The sequence below is a fragment of the Scyliorhinus torazame genome, chromosome 4, assembly GCF_047496885.1.
Source record: "Scyliorhinus torazame isolate Kashiwa2021f chromosome 4, sScyTor2.1, whole genome shotgun sequence".
Classification (NCBI taxonomy): domain Eukaryota; kingdom Metazoa; phylum Chordata; class Chondrichthyes; order Carcharhiniformes; family Scyliorhinidae; genus Scyliorhinus; species Scyliorhinus torazame.
Window position 1 is genome coordinate 66,964,110 of NC_092710.1, and position 20,998 is coordinate 66,985,107.

The 20,998-nt window shown below is 49.3% G+C and overlaps 1 protein-coding gene across 2 annotated transcripts in view; it reads right to left on the bottom strand.

Moving 5' to 3' along the window:
• Positions 1-20,998, bottom strand: part of LOC140410278 (NACHT, LRR and PYD domains-containing protein 3-like) — a 169,051-nt gene that overhangs the window by 50,938 nt on the left and 97,115 nt on the right. For both annotated transcript variants that reach the window (XM_072498239.1, XM_072498240.1), the window contains 2 exons: positions 18,096-19,875; positions 15,260-15,346 (listed from right to left, as the gene is read on the bottom strand). In XM_072498239.1, coding sequence (XP_072354340.1) covers positions 15,260-15,346; positions 18,096-19,875 — 1,867 coding nt within the window. The remainder of the gene's footprint in view (positions 1-15,259; positions 15,347-18,095; positions 19,876-20,998) is intronic.

The window sequence follows — 20,998 nt, forward strand, 5'->3', positions numbered from 1 at the left end:
GATGCCCGGGAGGGGGGGACCACAGAATCGCAGATGCTCATGAAATGCTTTCTTAGTAGTGCTACAAAGAAGCAATTATTCTAGTCTTGCATTATTGACGAATGTGATGTAAAATAGTTAGTTCAAATATTAGTTACAGTAATGTAGATGTGGGCCAGTTTAATTCTAGTGAGTTCACAAAGGACAAAGGACAATGGAATTCAGAAAGCATGGCAAGGAAGATGGGGAAAAGGATGCTGGGTAACAAGAGACCCAGGGTTAAGGAATACGAAGTGAGCCAATTAGGATGTATGGCCAGGTCAGGAGGGGTATAGGATGACCTATGGGAATCGTGTATGTGAAACGTGATGCCATTTGAATGTATTTGCAGAGATCTCTTTGTCTCCGACCTCATTCGTTTTCGAGGGGTCCAGGAGACAGCTTCTGTGTTCTGAGTCTCTGTGACGCGAGTCAGCCTTGCAAGTTGGTTAAAATAAATAATACTAAACCTACAAATCCATCTCGAGTTTTATTGAGGCCAGACCGACGGGTAAAGAATTTAATATTGTCATTTGGTGCCGAAAACCCGGGATTTCTCCAGATGGTCACCGACCAGCTGCAAAATCAGAATTAGACTGATGTTGGACAAGGAAAGTGGAAATGGGCCCACAATGTGTGTAGCTGGAAAATGACCACATTGATTTTCCCCTCTTCTTACGGTCTGATTGGTCTGGTCACTCACGGTTGGTACGGAAAGATCATCTCAACGAAATCAAAGGTCAGTCTGGGGATTAGAAAATTAAACTGACGGGATATCATAATATTGAAAGTTCAGTTTTGGGTTAATTCTGGAATTGATGGGACATCGAATGATGGTTTAATTCCATGTGTTTGTGTTTTGGAATTGATTTAATTCCACGTGAGTGTTTTGGAAACTATAGTTGATTAAGCTAAAATTGTATCCTTCGACAGTACTGGCGAGCAACGCAGTCTTGCGGATTAGTTCGAGATTTTGGGGAATTGCTTGGATAACACGAGTGATCCAGGCAGTCCATTGCAAACATTATGTGATAGTTATCCAGATAAAGACCTGGACATCATTAAGAAATTCAGGGTGAAATCTGAAAAAAGGGCCAAAGTATGAAAGCAAAAGAATTAATTGGATTATGGAGACAATATTGTCAAGAGGAGAGGAATAAGATCATGTTATCAAGTTGGCAAGAAAATGCCCTTAAAATGGGGATTCCAATTAGTGAAGGGGGGAACCAGAAAACTCTGGAGATCTTGAAAAAGGAGTGTGCATTCAAAAAAAGCGCAAGTAAAGAGAGGGTGGACTCGAGTTTTAAAAATGGGCTACGTAGTTCAATGGCTGGTCTTGCATTGACAGACGCAGATGATGACCTAGAGAATTGGACTATGTCGGCTAGAGTCCCGACTGCACCAGTAGCATTGTCTGCACTAATTCCAGAACCACCAGGGTATCATAATTTATATCCAGTCACTGCTCCCCAGATTCAAATCATGCCAGCCTCTCCAGCCCCTTCGGTTGATAGTTTGGGTCCTATTTCAGCACCTTCACCGTCTGTTAGAGAAGAGGAGCTCTGTTCCACAAGCCCAGTTAGCTCTAGGACCCGATCTCGGACAATGAGAGTGGGGCCTGATCCTATCCAGAAACAATTACGCAGACCACCTAGATCCCTTAAGACCGATATGGTCGGACAGAAAAGTATGAGAACAGAGAAAGAGGACAGGAATGGTTCTGAGGAACCGGAGCTCCCCCTATCGGAAGGGAAGGACGTCCAAGTCTTTGAAGAGCCAGAGGAATCCGCTAAAGCGACCACTAGTGAGACTCTAAGACAGTTGCCGATTAGGAAAATACCCAACCCTGATGCTGCAACAGCAGCAGCCCAGCCCACGATAGATATTTATTTCCCATGGAGACCCAGTGAGATGATAGCTCGTCTGGCTGCAATCCCAGATAGGAAGAAATCTCCTGCTGTTTTCATGGACTATCTGAGAACGACCATCTCAGTTTATCAAGCTGATTCAAGGGACCTCTGGGCTCTAGTCCAGCAGGTTTTAATGCCAGCAGAGTACCGCAGTCATCTCAACCACTTGAATTATGCTAGCCACGCCGCACTTCAGCAAGCCTATGCTTTGGACGATGATAGACGGGCACAAATCCTGAATGCGTTGAATGTCACATTTCAAAAGCCCATAAACATTTCTGCTATCTTAGACCTCAAACCTAAAAAGACTGAAGAGCCAGAGGAATTTCTGGAACGTTTTAATGAAATCTACCGTGGGCAGTCAGGCGACTTGCTGTACCAAAATAGTCAGAATTCCCCTCAATATTGTGCTATGTTAATGCATTGCCTACCACCTTTCGTGGCTACTACCGTGAAATGTAATAACATGAATTGGACAGAGAACGACCCTTCTCAGATGGCCAGGGCAGTCAGATTTTATTGGAAGGAGGGTGTAGGCCAGGAAGGAGGCTCAGTTACAAAGATTAAGACTGAGTATGCAATGAAAAAGGATGATCTGAGACCCCAACCAGCAGCAGATACGGTGGCTTACCTGCTGGAACCCCAATATTGTGACCTTGGGTGGGTGGATCAACACGGGGGAGGATATCAAACCCACCCAAATGGACCCTCAGCTCTTCTTTATGGGCCACCGTATGCACCAACAGCTTTACAACTGCCGCCCCCTCTGAGGGGCCATTGGTCCAATGGGAAAAGAGGACGGGGCAGATATAGAGGGAACAATACATGTTTTAATTGTGGCCGTGCAGATCACTGGCATCAGGAATGCCCCTTCAAAAGACGGGCAGCAAAAGGAGACTACCCGACCCAAAGGAGGGGGTACCCACCAAGGGAGGGGGTACCCACTAAGGGGAGGACAAACGAGGTACACCGACTTCTCCCAGGCAAACCCTTTCCCAACACTAACTAGCTAATTTAGTCATAAGGACTCTCCAATCGTACAGGGAACCTATTATTTCTCTGCAGGTAGGAGATCAACACTGCCCATTTGTAATCGACACTGGAGCAGCCATGTCTTCGGTGCAATCAGAACTTCGACTACCACTATCCGACCACACCCAGCATTTGTTGGGATTCCAAGGACAGGTGTGTGAGTATCCTATTTTTGAACCTGTGACAGTCACTTATGAGAATAAGTCTGCAGGTCATCACTTTGTGGTGACTACTGGATTGTACTGTAACTTGTTGGCCCGAGATTTACTGTGTATCTTCCAGCTACAGCTAGAGTGCAGAAACAAAGGGGTAACGGTTCAATCATGGAGGATGAGACAACAGTGCTATATTTCTATCACACTCCAGTGATGGACGTTAGACACTGAACATTCACTGCACCACGTTACACTGGCCTATGACAGAACCGGACAAAACAGGGAGTTGGAGGACAAATACCGGTCGTTAATTGGGACCGAATGGCCAGTCAAGATTACGGCCACAGTCACGGGAAAAGAAGGTACAGCCGATTTTGTTACAATACCACCACATTTATGGCCACAGTCAGCTTCTGTAGGCCCTCATATTACACGTCAGGTCCATGACCAGTACCATGCCAAGGATCTGGGGCCTATGGTAAGGAGGGCAGTGGATCATTCAGATCCAACAGAGTACTCACTTCAAGTCATGCCAGACGGCACTTCCATAAAATGTTTTGAGGTCCCTGAAACGATTAACATGCGACTTCAGCATCACCTGGGACGTGACGTTTTGGAATATGTCAACCCACAGGTCTGGGCGGAATACCCATCACAAGTGGGACAGGCAAATGCTACACCCATTAAGGTAACGATTAAGGACCATGTAACGCTGCCTTCCATTCGGCAATACCCCCTGAAACCCCAAGCCGCCCCGTCTATAGACAAATTAATCCGAGAGCTGTTGCAACAGGGTATTCTGGTCCCTCGCCAATCAGAATGTAACACCCCCATACTTGTTGTGCCTAAACCAGCCAAACCAGACCAGTACCGATTAGTACAGGGTTTACGTTCAATCAATGCTATCGCATAGCCGTTACATGCTCTCGTCCCTAATCCTGCCCACATATTGGCTCAAATTCCAGCTCGAGCCTGGGTCTTCGCCATAGTTGACCTCCAGCACGCTTTCTTTGCCCTTCCACTCGCATCTGAAAGCCAATATTTGTTTGCCTTCACTTACAATGGACAGCAGTATACCTGGACCCGACTGCCTCAGGGGTTTGTCAACTCACCTACGCTCTTCTCCAGATGTCTGCAGACCCAACTCCAGGCCTCGACATTGGAGCATGGTTCCACTCTAGTGCAGTATGTAGATGACATATTGGTAGCGGGTCCCGACGAGCCCAATAACAGGGATGACGTGATACAGTTATTAAACCACCTATCCTCATTGGGTTATGTTGTTTCACAATCAAAGGTCCTGGTGGCTCAGACAAAGGTCAAGTTCTTAGGAGTTTTACTTACAGCCACAGAAAGAAGTCTCGAACCCAGTTGGATTGAACCAATATGCCAATTCCCCGCCCCTACCACAGCCAAGGAGGTCCGTCATCGGCTGGGTATGGTGAATTATTGTAGGCAGTGGATACCAAACATCGCTGTCTATACAAAGCTGCTGACGCCTTACACTAGTGAAGGGGGGAATTTTACTCTGACAACCGAGGCACTCGAAGCCTTCCGTTGCCTGAAGCAGGCCTTGTTACAAGCACCGGTCCTCGAGAGCCCCTGTACGACCGACAGTTCCAGATATACTGTACTGTTCTGGAAGGATGTTCAACAGCGGTACTCACCCAGCAACATGGGGATAAGCACGGCCCGTGGCATATTACTCTTCCAAACTTGATCCAGTGGCGTTGGGCTACCCTGTTTACACCCAGATCTTGGCAGCGATATACAATAGTTTGCAGGCTGCTGCCAATATAACTCTCCAACAGGATATTACGGTGTATAGCTCCCACTCGGTCATCGCACTACTGGGGCAACTGCAGACTCAGCATCTTACCACAGCTCATCAGAATAGGTATGAAATATACCTTTTAAACAATCCACGTCTGACATTTAAATACTGTACCACTATCAATCCAGCCTGTTTTTTTAGCGGTCCCCCTGACCATGAAGAGGCACCTGGCCACGACTGTCTAGCCTTGATTCAGGAAACTACCACAATAAGGGAAGATCTGAGCGATATTCCATCAGAACAACTTGACATGATTATGTATGTTGATGGCAGTGCATTAATGAGCCCCACTGGCGGTCTTCCGGTTGTGGCTATGCGGAGCTAAGTCGCACATTCGGCGGCTCCCGCAAAAACGGACTTTTGGGCTCTTTTCAGGGCCCCCAACGGCACTTTTTCGACGTTTCCCGTTGTGGCAAGGAGTCTACAACAGCTCCCCGTCAGTATATTGCTTCAACTAGGAGCGGGGCGACAAAAAAGGTGGTGGTGGAACCGAAGAAGGTGCGAGGGAAGAAGGACAAAATGGCGGCGGGCGGAGACCATGCAGCGTGGATGCAGTGGGCGGAAGAGCAGCAGGAGGGTATCCAGCGCTGCTTCAGAGAGATTAAAACAGACCTGCTAGAACCGATGAAGGCGTCTATTGATAAGCTGCTGGAGACACAGATGGCCCAGGGAGTGGAAATCCGCGAGGCTCGACAAAAGATCTCCGACAATGAGGACGAGATCTTAGACCTGGCGGTAAAGGTGGAGGGGCACGAGGCGCTCCACAAGAAATGGCAGGAGCGGTTCGAGGAGATGGAGAATCGGTCGAGGCGGAAGAATCTGCAGATTCTGGGCCTCCCGGAGGGGCCGGACGTGGGGGCCTTTGTGGTCACCATGTTGAACTCGCTGATGGGAGCGGGGTCCTTCCAGGGGCTCCTGGAGCTGGAAGGGGCCCATAGAGTGCTGGCGAGGAGGCCCAAGGCTAACGAGCCTCCGCGGGCGGTGCTGGTGAGGTTCCATCGGTTCGTCGATCGGGAGTGTGTGCTCAGGTGGGCCAAGAAGGAGAGGACCAGCAGGTGGGAGAACGCGGAGGTTCGGATATATCAGGGCTGGAGTGCGGAGGTGGCGAAGAGGAGGGCCGGGTACAATCGAGCGAAGGCGGTGCTGCACAGGAAGGGGGTGAAGTTTGGCATGTTGCAGCCGGCGCGACTGTGGGTTACCTTCAAGGACCGGCACCATTATTTTGAGTCTCTGGAGGAGGCGTGTGCCTTTGTTCTGGCCGAGAAGTTGGACACAGATTGAGGGTCGGGACGGGTGATTGGGGACTACGGTTGATATGCTATGTTTATTTTTGTTTCGAGGGGGTGGGGGCTCTGTATTACTCCGGGTTTCGTTTTATTTGTGTTTTTTCTCTTTTGAGTCGGTGAGGGCGGCTGGGCGGGTTGGGCACTCTTTTGGTTGGGTTGGTCGGGGGGCCTCTTGGAGGCGAGATGGGGCCCCGCGGGGGAGGGGGAGGCCCGAGTCAGGGGTGAGGGGACCGGGCCTGTAAAAGGAGCTGCCTCAGAGGTGGCGGGGCCTGGTAGGTGGAAAGCGCGGGCTTTTTCCCACGCTGAAGACTGGAGGGGGCGGGGAAGCGAGGGTTGTTTCCCGCGCTTAGAACAGAAGGAGGAGGGGCAGAGCCTATGGATGGGGACGGGAGAGGTGGGTGTGCCACACAATGGGAGGAGTCAAAGGAGAAGCTGGAGTGGCCGGGGTCAGCAGGAGTCAGCTGACGTGCGGAAGTGCAATGGAGGGAGTAAATCAGCTAGGATGGGTCCTAGTCGGGGGGGGAGGGGAACAAGTTGCTGCTGCTTTAGTCAAGGAGGAGCTGGAACGAGTGGGGGGGGGTCGAGACGGGGGGGTGCCGCTGTGTGGAACGGGCCGGGTGTGGGGTGCGGGTGCGTGGCTGGCCGAGGATAGCCCCTGGTCCGGCTGATAACCTGGAATGTAAGGGGACTGAATGGGCCGGTTAAGCGGGTCCGCGTGTTCGTGCACCTGAAGGGGCTCAAGGCGGATGTGGTTATGCTTCAGGAGACACACCTGAAGGTGGCAGACCAGGTAAGATTGAGGAAAGGGGGGGTAGGTCAGGTGTTTCACTCGGGGCTGGATGCCAAAAATCGAGGGGTGGCGATCTTGGTGGGAAAGAAGGTGTCGTTTGAGGCGTCGAGCATTGTGGCAGATAATGGCGGCAGGTACATAATGGTAAGTGGTAAGTTGCAGGGAGAGAGGGTGGTACTGGTCAATGTGTATGCCCCGAACTGGGGCGATGCGGGTTTTATGTGGCATATGTTGGGTTGGATCCCAGACTTGGAAGTGGGGGGTCTGATAATGGGGGAGACTTTAACACGGTGCTGGACCCGGCGCTGGATCGCTCCAGGTCTAGGACGGGTAGGAAGCCGGCGGCGACTAGAGTGCTGAGGGGGTTTATGGACTAGATGGGAGGGGTGGACCCTTGGAGATTTGCAAGGCCGGGGGCTAGGGAATTTTCATTCTTCCCACATGTCCATAAGGCTTATTCCCGAATCGACCTTTTCATCTTGAGTAGGGCGTTGATAGCGAGAGTAGAGGATACTGAGTATTCGGCAATAGCCATTTCGGACCACGCCCCGCATTGGGTGGACTTGGGAGATGGGGGAGGAGAGGGACCAGCGCCCGCTGTGGCGCTTGGAGGTGGGGCTGTTGGCGGACGAGGAGGAGAACGAGCGGGTCCGAGGAAGAATAGAGAGGTATCTGGAGACCAACGGCAACGGGGAGGTCCGAGTGGGAATGGTATGGGAGGCACTGAAGGCGGTGGTGAGGGGAGAGCTGATCTCCATTAGGGCCCGGGGGGGGGGGGGGGGGGGGAGAGAGGGAGAGGCTGGTGGGGGAGATGGTGAGGGTAGACAGGAGGTATGCGGAGGAGCCCGAGGAAGAATTGTTGAGGAAGAGGCGTAGCCTCCAGGCCGAATTCGACCTGGTGACCACCAGGAAGGCGGAGGTGCAGTGGAGGAAGGCCCAGGGGGCGATTTACGAGTATGGGGAAAAGGCAAGCCGGATGCTGGCGCATCAGCTTCGGAAGCGGGACGCAGCTAGGGAGATCGGGGAAGTTAAGGACGGGGGGGGGGCGGCGGAGTGGAGCTGGCATCAATGGGGTCTTCAGGGAGTTCTACGAGGAATTGTACCGATCCGAACCCCAACGGGAGGAGGGAGGGATGGGCCGCTTCCTGGATCAGTTGAGGTTTCCAAAGGTGGAAGAGGGACTGGTGGCGGGATTGGGGACCCCGATTGGGCTGGAGGAGCTGATCAAAGGGATAGGAAGCATGCAGGCGGGGAAGGCACCGGGGCCGGATGGTTTCCCGGTCGAATTCTATTAAAAATATATGGACCTGTTGGGCCTGCTGTTAGTTAGGACCTTCAGTGAGGCAAGGGAGGGGGGGGCTTTGCCCCCGACGATGTCCCGGGCACTGATCTCCTTGATCCTGAAGCAGGACAAGGATCCCCTGCAGTGTGGATCTTACAGACCGATTTCCTTGCTAAATGTAGATGCCAAGGTGCTGGCGAAGGTCTTAGCCACAAGGATTGAGGATTGTGTGCCGCAGATCATCCATGAAGACCAGACGGGGTTTGTGAAGGGGAAGCAGTTGAACGCGAATGTGAACGTTATCATGATGCCGGCGAGGGAGGCGGAGATAGTGGTGGCGATGGACGCTGAGAAAGCCTTCGATAGGGTAGAGTGGGGGTACTTGTAGGAGGTGCTGAAGAGGTTCGGGTTTGGGGAGGGGTTTGTCAGGTGCGTTAGGCTGTTGTATGAGGTCCCGATGGCGAGCGTGGCCACAAACAGGAGGAGGTCCGAGTACTTTTGGTTGCTCCGAAGGACGAGACAGGGGTGTCCCCCATCCCCCCTGCTCTTCGCACTGGCGATTGAACCCCTGGTTATGGAGCCAAGGAACTGGAGGGGGTTGGTGCGTGGTGGGGAGGAGCATAGGGTGTCACTTTATTCAGACTACGTGCTGCTGTATGTGGCGGACCTGGTGGGAGGAATGCCGGAGGTAATGAGGATTCTTAGGGAATTCGGGGACTTTTCAGGGTACAAGCTCAACATGGGGAAGAGCGAGCTGTTCGTAGTTCATCCAGGGGACCAGGAGAGTGGGATTGGCGAGCTCCCACTAAAAAAGGCGGAGAGGAGCTTCAGGTAGCTGGGAGTCCAGGTGGCCAGGAGCTGCGGGGCCCTGCATAGGCTTAATTTTACAAGGCTGATGGAGCAAATGGAGGAGGAGTTCAAGAGGTGGGACGCGTTGCTGCTGTCCTTGGCGGGTAGGGTGCAGTCAATCAAAATGACGGTGCTCCCAAGGTTTTTGTTCCTGTTCCAGTGCCTCCCCGTGTTTATCTCGAAGGCTTTTTTCAGGCGGGTTAACAGGAGTATAATGGGGTTTGTGTGGGCGCGAGAGACTCCGAGGGTGAGAAGGGTGTTCCTGGAGCGGAGTAGAGATAGGGGGGGACTGGCGCTGCCCAACCTCTGTGGATACTACTGGGCCGCCAATGCGACAATGGTGCGCAAGTGGGTGATGGAGGGGGCCGCATAGAAGAGGCTGGAGACGGCATCCTGTGTGGGTACGAGTCTGGGGGCACTGGCAACGGAGCCGCTGCCGCTCCCTCCAAGGAGGTATACCACGAACCCGGTGGTGGTGGCTGCCCTCAAAATTTGGGGGCAGTGGAGGCGGCACAGGGGGGAAGTGGGGGCCTCGGCAGGGACCCCCATTACCCAGGTGGAGAGTTTGCAGGGTGGTACAGGGTAGGGATGCGAAAGTTGGGGGATCTGTTTGTGGACGGGAAGTTCGCAGCCTGGGTGAGCTGGAGGAGACGTACGGGCTCCCCCCGGGGAACACCTTCAGGTACTTACAGGTAAGGGCGTTTGCCAGACGGCAGGTGGCGGAATTCCCGCGGCCACACACAGTACAGGACAGGGTGATCTCGGGGGGGTGGGTGGGAGTGGGGAAGATCTCGGAAACTTACCAGGTGATGCAGGAGGAGGAGGCCTCGGTGGTGGAGGTAAAAGGTAAGTGGGAGGAGGGGTTGGGAGAGGAAATTGAGGAAGGGACGTGGGCAGACGCCCTGGGGAGGGTGAACTCTTCCTTATCGTGCGCGAGGCTCAGCCTCATACAGTTTAAGGCGCTGCACAGGGCACACATGACCAGGACAAGGATGAGTCGGTTTTTTGGCGGTGAGGACAGGTGTGTTAGGTGCTCAGGGAGCCCAGCAAACAACACCCATATGTTCTGGGCATGCCCAGCGCTGGAGGTATTTTGGAATGGCGTAGCAAGGATGGTGTCGAGGGTGGTAGGATCCAGGGTCAAGCTGGGCTGGGGGCTCGCAATATTTGGGGTGACAGAGGAGGCGAAAGAGGCCGGAATTCTGGCCTTTGCGTCCCTGGTAGCCTGGCGAAGGATTCTTCTTCAGTGGAAGGATGCGAGGCCCCCAAGCGTGGAATCCTGGATCAACGATATGGCGGGGTTTATTAAGTTGGAGAGGGTGAAATTCGCCTTGAGAGGGTCGGTCGGTACAAGGGTTCTTGAGGCGGTGGCAACCGTTCTTAGACTTCCTGGCAGAGCGGTAGACATTGGTTAATGGCAGCAGCAACTCGGGGGGGGGGGGGGGGGTCACTTTATTTTTTTCTGTTTTTGTTATTTACACTGGAGGGTCTGAGGGGTTGTATATACTTGTTGTATTAAGTCGGGGTGTTAATGTTAATTTATTATTTATGTACAGGGGGGGGAGGGGGGTCTGGAGGGTTGTTTTTCTGGACTGTGTTTTGTACTTAACGCTGTTGGGTTTCTTTTTCATTTTGTCATTGATATTTTATGAAAACCTTCAATAAGAATTATTTTTTAAAAAAAAATTAGCCCCACTGGCCGGAGACTGTCCGGTTACGCAATCGTAGATCAGGATGGTCTGATTCTAGAAGCGGCCGCTTTTCAGACCCCTTATTCAGCCCAACAAGCCGAACTTTTTGTCCTTACCCTTGCATGTATACTTGGGGTAGATCGTCGGGTAAATATTTATACTGACTCCCGATACGCCTTCGGGGTAGTTCATGACTTCGGACAGCTCTGGAAGAATAGGGGATTCCTTACCTCGGCCGGCATGGAAATATCCCACCGGGGTTTAGTTAATGACCTACTGCATGCTCTCCTTATGCCCGCGCAGATTTCCGTCATTAAGTACCTGCCCATACAAACGGTAAGACCCCAGTTGAAGTTGGTAATGAACGAGCAGATTGTGCAGCGCGGACAGACGAGCAAATTCAGCAAGTGATAGTGCCTAAAATGTTAAGTCAGACTAAACGATCTGCTATAAATAGGTCTGCTTCTGACAAGCCAATGCCAACCATCCAAGACGTCATAAGGTTACAGGAGGACGCTCCGGAGAGTGATAAACAAATGTGGAAACGGTTAGGTTGTACATATGATTCTGTTTCCTCTTTATGGACCACGCCAGCACATCAGACCTGTATGTCTGATGTACTGGCTTTATGGGTCATCGAATGTGTACACTTTGCAACTCATTGTGGGGCTCAGGGGACTAGTGATTTGTTGCTGGACACTTGGTGGCACCCTAAAATGCAGGGGCTGGCCCAGAGTATCAGTAATCGGTGTTTGATTTGTCAGCAATATACCACCGGCAAAGGTATTCCTTGTGGTATGGGGCAAACCCTGTTGCCCAGTGGTCCCTTTGAGACGCTCCAAATGGATTACATTGAGTTAGAAAGGTGTCAACTTTGTAAATATGTTTTGGTCATTGTGGATGTGTTCAGCAGATGGGTTGATGTGTATCCGACTACCGATAATAAAGATGCTACTGTGGTTAAAGTTCTGATGTGGGAAATCATTCCCCGGTACGGTATATCAGCTCAGTTAAGTTCTGATAGCGGGCCTCATTTTATTGGACAGATTAACAAAGAGTTCTGCTCCCAGTTGGGCATACGCCAGCAGTTACACTGTGCGTACAGACCGCAGGCGGCCGGGTTGGTTGAGAGACACAATCAGACCCTCAAAACTAAATTGGCTAAATTAAGAGCAGACACGGTACTGACATGGCTTAAGTTGCTCCCCGTTGCCCTCTTCCAGCTGTGGGTTACACCTGCGGGACCGGCCCGGCTCGCTCCTGCCAAGATCCTTTATGGCAGGCCACTTAGAACTCCCTGGAGCCTGCATGTTCCCAGACTGGTTCAGTTTCACCATATGACTGAAGAAATGACCACCTAGCCCTCACTAAGGTCCTCAAGGAGCTCCATGGCCAGGTCCACGCGGCTCACCCGCCAACGTCCCCATTACCTAGCTCACTTTCAGTGCAGCCTGGTAGTTATGTCATGGTCAAAAATTGGACTCGGAAAGGGTTGGAGCCACGATGGGAGGGGCCCTTCCAAGTTCTCCTTACCACCCCCACTGCAGTAAAGTGGACGGGCGGAGTGCTTGGGTCTGCCTCCACCACTGTAAAAAGGTCGGTCACTAACCTGCCTCCCTTCCCCAGTGCTGTTTTACAGGTGTGAAGCATGATGGGATGACTATGCACCGCCTGTGTAATCTTCGGCCTCGCCTCGCTTGGAGTGACATCGGCGACGGACATGGAAAAGGGAAATATCATCGACATCTGTAACCCCAACCAAACTACAAGGACATTTTACTTATGCAGAGGTGACGTTCTTCGCTGCCCCCATTTACGAGGACATGGTATCGACTCATGGAAGGTCATCAGGTTAACGGACAATGCAGAACTCATGAAGTAATTGCACCGGGCCCGGCGATGGGAAGGGAACATTACATGGACATTGCCTTGTTTTTGGAGTACATGTAAATTTGATTTTGGATGTGTTAAGATTGGTACCATAAAGGTAAAGTCAGACCGTGAGGAGAGGGTAGGAAGAGGTTGTGAGAGAGGGGAACTAGAGAGAGGACGGGGCGTGTGAGGAGGGGAGTACAACTAGAACATAGGTTATCAGGAGATATACTTAATTCATTTAGGACCCAGAATGAGGAAAACCTGGGTAGTATGAATCTCGTCTACCAGATCTACCACCGCTTGTATGGCCAGGGACGGGTTGTCTGCTGCCCGAACCCCGCAGCGGTGTCTAGGTTATTTTCTGTTTCAGCATTTGGGGCACTCCACAAACGGTGGTTCATTGTCAGCGTTCCGAGCCACCGTCCGAGCAAGTCACTCTTCCTATTTGCCTTCCCCTTCCTCGGGATAATTCCCACTCACAGTATGATAGGCTGCAACGGTGGAGGGCGTACATACCTAGCCACTTCACTCCCAATAGAGACTCCCTGTCGTACGAGAATTGTTTCAGCAGTGACGGGTACGGCTGTTTGCTGGTAGAGGTGGAAACGAATATAACATGTCTGTTCCCCACCTGTACGGTCAGGAGGAGGTGTCATATCACTCAGGCGTCTGGCCAATGCGTCTGTTACAACACCACCTGCATTCCATTGAACGCCGGCCTCCAGCTCCTTTGTGGCTGGGCGAATGTCTCTCACGTCATTGTTGGGACTAGGGCTTTCCGCATTGCTGGGAGGCCCGAATGGGCGTTCCAACGCTGGATAAACTGGGCTACTGGGGGATCCCTACGCAACCGATATACTGATTGTGATGCTCGCCTGCACACGGAGCAAGGATACTACTTTTTTTTTTTAATGGCAAGCGACCAATGTTTTGTCACCCCCATTTCCTCGCCAAATTGCTATCGGGACTCTAGTCCCTACCACAGTCCCCTGCCCCTCGGCGTGGATACTGCACAATCAGTTGGCACGCCGGGCAGTCTCAGCCGAATTCTGCAAGAACTGGTTAAAAACCTCAGGTTCCCGCAACCAACCGGGGCCACTCAGCCAGTTGGGGAATTCTGAGCGTCTTGACACTGGGAGGTGTGGGGTGTTCCTTGGCGGTCAGCGATAGGAAGTATTTTATTTGTGGCCTTACCATCCTGGGAAACGGGGCAATAATCAAGGAATTGTCTCAACTGCGGTTGTTTGCAATGCAGAACCGGTATGCTCCTGACTATCTTCTGGCCCGTGAGGGTGGGGTATGCGCCACAGTGCAAGGCAAGTGTATCATGGGAGTTCAAGACCTAACCGCTAACATCACTAAACTTATGAATCGCATACGGGATCACCTGGACGGTATGCAGGATCCTAGCACTTGGGGTAACTGGGGATTCGGAGGTTGGAAGGACTGGTTGATAAATATGGCCATGTATTTAGCAGTGGCACTCGGCTGCATCTTTGTGGGCCTGGCCATCCTTAAATGCGTGATGGGTAGAATGCAGGGTGCACTGGAACAGATAGATGCCCCTAGAATCTTGGCTGTTAGGATCCACGAGGGTGTAGCGGATGATGGGATACTGCAACAGGAATTGGAAATGCAGCGACAAATCTTCTTATATGAGGGGCCGTAGCTACGGATTGAATAGATAAGTTATCATGAAATGATAAAAGGAGGGAATGACGAATGTGATATAAAATAGTTAGTTCAAATATTAGTTACAGTAATGTAGATGTGGGCCAGTTTAATTCTAGTGAGTTCACAAAGGACAAAGGAATTCAGAAAGCATGGCAAGGAAGATGGGGGAAAGGATGCTGGGTAACAAGAGGCCCAGGGTTAAGGAATGCGAAGTGAGCCAATCAGGATGTATGGCCAGGTCAGGAGGGGTATAGGATGACCTATGGGAATCGTGTATGTGAAACTTGATGCCATTTGAATGTATTTGCAGAGATCTCTTTGTCTCCGACCTCATTCGTTTTCGAGGGGTCCAGGAGACAGCTTCTGTGTTCTGAGTCTCTGTGAAGCGAGTCAGCCTTGCAAGTTGGTTAAAATAAATACTACTATACCTACAAATCCATCTCGAGTTTTATTGAGGCCAGACTGACGGGTAAAGAATTTAATATTGTCATTATCACAGACTTTGTAACAGTATGTGAGTAATGGTACAATTCTTTACATTATTATTGAACACTATGTATGAAATAAAAGTAGGAGACTGGCGTGGAATGTCATATTATAAACTGTGACTATTGTCATACACATATAATATTAATTGTTATCATAATTATTATTGTGTATACACTCGATATAATCTTTATAAATTGTGATTATGGCAACACATTTATTATGAGAACTCACTTTGTGTAAACTTTTGGAACATTATTACTGATTGGAATAATAATGTTCAGTGTTTATTAATGACACTTGCCGATGCTAAAAATAATTTACAGTGTCAGGCATCCAGTTATTATAACCACAATGTCACACACTCTGGTACTTACTCCAGTTTCTGTATTTTGCAGTCTCGATTCCTCAGAGCCGCAGACAGGAGTTTCACTCTTGAATCCCCCAGATTATTATGACTCAGACTAGATAGAAAGAGTGAGAAACACATTAAAATGGGCTGAACCTTCACCATGGAGGCAAGCAACAAGAGCTGGTTTTATTTTCAAGTCAGGAACCCACCACCGGTGGGAAACTGATAAAAGTTATGATTTTCACGTGGGGTCACCATTAATTGGAATGGAGATGGGTTTCCTGTTTACTTAGATCCTGTGGGGGTGGGAATGGAGGCAAATAAGTGAGGACTCATTTCGACTCACATGCCAACCATCACTGAGGCTGCATGTTATCCTGAGGGAGGGGAGTGCAGTTTGCGTCAAAGCCTCCACAGCACGAGAGGGAAGTGAGATGTCACACGGAAACCAGAAGCTTCAAACCTTAAGTGTTGAAAAAGATTTTCAACCTCTTGATTGGCCTCAGTTAAGATCCCTGTCCCTCCCCATATCTGCCTGGTGCTTTTTGCCAGATTCAAAATCAGCAGCTTTAAATTGACATGTCGCTTGGCACCAGCATCCTTGACATCAATGCCCAGCTCTGTCCCATCTTCAGAAGCCCTGAAACGTTGGACCATTGAGTCAAAACGCCAATCTAATTCAAATCATGTGCCCAATATCAAAGGAATAATGGAAGTAACATCAGAAATCAATGCAGAGATGTTACTGCCACTGAAAAATCAATTTTTAAAAATTAATTTATGGGCTATGGGCATCACCGGTGAGGCCAGCATATATTTCCCATCCCTAGGTGCCCTTCAGAAAGTGGTAGTGAGTTGCCTTCTTGAACTACTGCAGTCCTCGAGGTGTAGGTACAATTGGGGGTAATTTGATTTTTCGTCAATAATGTATGATGGGCGATATTGGATCACTTGCCCATACTCCACCTCACCCCATTGTCCTTTCAATTAAATGGGAACAAAAGTAGTGAGCAGTGTAAATTCATGAACAATTTACGTTCATGGTTTAACTGCTGGTGAAAACCACTTTCACTCCTCTTAATACTTGGGTTTTGTTTGAGTGTTCACAAGGTGAGGATGTTAATGGCCAGGCCAGCATTTATTGCCCATTGCACAGTAAATGCTGGCTGAACCAGCGGTGCCCACATCCCCTGAACAAATGCAGTAATGATCAAAATTGAGAGAAATTTTAAATAATTAGACCTAAAAAAGTTTTGCTACATAATTACCAAAATTTAAGGGGCTGGATTCTCCCTTTCGGAGTCTAAGTGCTGACGCCAATAGAGAATCCGGAGAGCTTCATGTCAGAAAAATCGGCACTACACCTGCACTGATTCTGCTACCGGTGAAGGGCTAGCACCGGCGCCGCGTGGAACACCAGCAAGACCCACAAAAAATGGTGCGGGTATCACAGGGTCAACGATGGACATTCACAGGGCTGACAAGCTGCAGCCATGCTGAAATTATACACCCCCCACACACACACTGATCGGGGTTGAAAAGATGGGACTGGTTGTGCTGGAGCGCCCATACAGCTGATGGGTCAGCTGGGGCCAAAGGGTTCACCAATATGATCCAGGGCACAGGATTATAGAAGGCTGTCAGTGGCTTGCGCAGCCGCATGGCTGCCTTGCCAGCTGCGCGAATGGTGCTACGTACCTGTCCACCCCGACCCCACAGCTCACCTCCTGGCCAACCTCCACTACTGCCCCTAGCCCTGGTAGAAGCCCCCCAGGCAGTGGCAAGGCCGCTGGTGAAGTATGGTGGTGCTGCACATTGTAAGCCCTCTCTTTCTCACAGCACCCACCACGCCAGGCTCACGATTTGTGAGACCACATGTGGACCACGCCATCAGGACCTCGGCCCATCGGAAGAGGAGAATCATGGGTGGGCCCACTAATGAGATGCGAACGGTGTTTCAACTATGCATGGCATGCGTCGCATTGACGCCGTTTCCAAGGAGGCGGAGCAATGTGACTCACCATCAGACTGGCGCCTCACATGATTTCGGCGTCGTAATCTATTCTCCGCCCGATCGCAATCCCAATTTTGGCGTCGGCCATCGGAGAATCCACCCATATTTCATTTTCCCCAACAGAAAACAGCTGATTACTTATATTATGTAGGACTTATCAGCAGCAGTTCACAACATCGAGGACCCAGTTTCTATTCTGACCTTGGGTGACTGTGTGAAGTTTTCACGTTCGCCCAGTGTCTGCATGGGTTTCCTCCGGGTGCTTCGGTTTCCTCCCACAGTCCAAAGTTGTGTAGGTTAGGTGCATTGGCCATGCTGAATTGCCCCTTAGTATTCAAGGATGTGCAGGTTAGGTTACAGGGTTACTGGGATAGGGCAGGTTGGTCGGGGTGTGGACCTGGGTAGAGTGCTATTTCAGAAGGTTGGTGCAGACCCGATGGGCCAAAGGCCTTCTTCTGCACTGTGGGGATGCTATGCTATGATTCCTTTATGATTGGTACAGCTGGCAATTTATGTGGCTAATTATCAAGTTATTTTTAAAGCATTTATTTTCCGCATTGATGTTTTACATGTTTAAAATATCTATTTTCTGTTCTTCTATACAGATATCACTGCATCTTTTTATCATAATTCCATAGTCAAACTCTTCAAGTCATCACCAAGTAAACCAACAACCTATTAGCAAAGGCATCATTCTTATTTTCCAGCTTGGAATTTTACACTGTGTTCTTATCTTGTGAAGTTTTTCTGACTCTTCCTTTTTGTTGAACTGGAAGGTTTTTTTTCCCATTTATAAATGATGTCTCAAGAATGAAAACACCAGCTATCGGACCAAACCAGCACTTACCTGAACTCTTGGCATTTGTGCAGAACGGATACAAGCTGCTGGAGTCCTTCATAATGAATTAAGCATTTTGCAAAACCAAAGTGTTTTACTGTATCACAGAGTCCAATGACATGAGATAGGACCGCACAGTCAATTGGGGTCAGTTGCAATCGACTAAATCGAATTGATTCCACAGATCCCACTGTGGTCTGAGCCAGTGCTGTATTCTGAGACTCAAACAGGTAGTGCAATGTGTTCAGGAGGTCCGTTTTATCAGTTTCTCTCACTGTGTTCGCAATCTGTCCCTTAACCTCCTCCTTCACCCAGTCAATCACCCGACAGGTTGTTTGATGATGAAATGGACCCAGAAACTCCTCCAGGGGCCACGCAGCCTGTGGTGAGGAGAGACCAGCAACAAAACGGAGAAATATCTCAAATCGCCCATCTTCTTTGCTGTTGGCTTCATGGAGTAGTTTCTGGATGTTCCCATGATCTGGAGTCAGGAACTGTGCGAGTGCAGCTACAAACTCTTGGATGGTGAGGTGTGGGAATGTGTAAACTACACTCTGGACAGAATCATCTCTATCCAAAAGTTCCATCAGGAATCCAGACTGGAATTGGGAAGGTTGCAGATTATACTTGATCAAATCTTCATTTCTAAACACAATCTTCTTCTCGGAGATTCCTGTGAAGGCCATCTCACCAAGCTTCAGTAACACACAACGGGGGTTTTCAATTTCTCGGCCATGGTTTTTTAGAATGTTGTAAATATAGTAGGAATATAGTTGGGTGACGGTCTTGGGAACTTGCTGCTGTTTCCTATCTCTTTGTGTAAAGAAGGGGCCCAGTGACAGGCCGAGTATCCAGCAGTAGGAAGGGTTGTAGCACATGGTGTAAAGGATCTCGTTCTCCTCCACATGTTTGAAAACAGCTGCTGCCACTGTCTGATCATCAAAAAACTTGTTGAAATATTTCTTCCGTTCATCACCAACAAATCCCAGGATTTCAGCCCAGACACTGATCTCAGCCTTTCCCAATAATTGTAATGCAGTGGGGCGGCTGGTCACGAGCACTGAACATCCTGGGAGCAGTTTGTGCTGTATTAAACTGTACACAATGTCAGACACTTCACACTGAAATTCAGGATCTGTGCACATGGACTGAGGTTCTGTATTTCTCCGATTGTCAACAAAATCAATCTTGTCCTTAAATTCATCCAAACCATCGAATATAAACAGCAATTCCTCTGGGTTATTCCAGAGCTCTTCCAGAACATTCCCGAAGTAAGGATACTGATCCAGTATCAGATTTTTCAGGGTTATTTTACAGTCAACAGTGTTCAAATCCCGGAACTTAAAACTGAAAACAAATTGAAAGTGAGGGTATATTTTCCCAGTAGCCCAGTCATAAACAATCTTTTGTACCATTGTTGATTTTCCAATTCCCGGGACTCCACTCACTACTGCTGAACTTCCAGATTTGAATCTAGAATGCGATTGGTGGAAAGACTTCAAAATTCTGTGTATGAAACTGCGGGCAAAGCTGCTCTGGAACAACTGACCAGTTTGGATTTTTTCCAGTTCTTTCCGGAGTTGTTTCTCTCTCCATTCTTCATGTTCCTGGCCTCTTGCCAGCAGTTCATGTTCTACAAGTGTCCGATCTCGAACAGTAGAAATGATCGTTAGCTCGGCGTATCGGTCAACCAGCAGGAAAATCTTAAACTTCTCCTTTATGAGGATAGTGTTCACTCTCAGTGTTTCAGTTTGTGCCCGGAGTGTCTCCTTGTGCTTATGTTGAACATCTTCAATTAGAACAGACAGAAAGTGGTTTTCAATGTTAGTTGTATTGAATTAAAAACTTCTCAAGACCAGTTCCATTTTCAGAAAAATGTTGCAAGATTAGATTTAATTCACAGCTTCAACATAGGTCCATTAAGTTATCTAAAAAATAGCAATTGGCAAGTTTTTGGGGATAGAGGACAGGTGTGTGTGGGAGAGCAAGCAAATCATGTCCACATGCCCGAAGCATAGAGGATTTTGCCAAGGATTCGCTGATGTCATGTCCACAGTACTCAAAACAAGAGTGGTGCCGAGTCCAGAGGTGGCGATCTTTGGAGTGTTGGAAGAGCCGGGAGTCCAGGGGGAGAGAGAGGCTGACGTTTTGGTCTTTGCCTCCCTGGTAGCCCGGAGGCGGATACTGTTAATGTGGAGGGACTCGAAGCCCCCAAAATCGGAGAACTGGGTTAGCGACAGGGCTGGGTTTCTTAGTCTTGAGAAAACAAACTTCGCCCAAAGAGGGTCAATGTTAAGGTTTGCCCGGAGGTGGTAGCCGTTTGATGACTTTTTCGGGGAAAATTAAATGTCAGCAGAGGCAGAAATCTAGGGGGGTGGTTTAGGTTTTTTTTCTTTGTTGGGGGTGTGAGGAACATGTCAGGGATGGAAATGTTTTATATACTATGTTTATGTTGTTGTTATTATTATAAAAGCTATAAATACCCTAATAAAATGTTTTTTTTTAAAATAGCTATTGGAAACCTCACTTCAATGTTAACAACCAAGGAGGAAATTTTCTAATTTTTACCGAATTATTATACTTACTGAACAGATAGATTTCTCTGAAACTTATCTTTCCTGTTAGATGGTTATTACACTCTTCAGCCCTGGACTATAAACATCTCCGTACAAATCCTCATGATGATTATGAGACAGTAGAGGTTCTACTGGATCAAGTTTGCTAACCTCATGCAGAACTGCGAAACAGGAACACTGAATATCACCGTTTCGTGGAATGTGCTGTGAACGGTCTCTCGGCTGACTGCTCTATGGAAAACATGGCCAATGGGTCAAGGCATGGTCATGAGTCTCTCTATTCCCTATCAGTTTATTTTTAGATATTAAGTTGCAGCTTGTGGAGGTGGCAGTCAT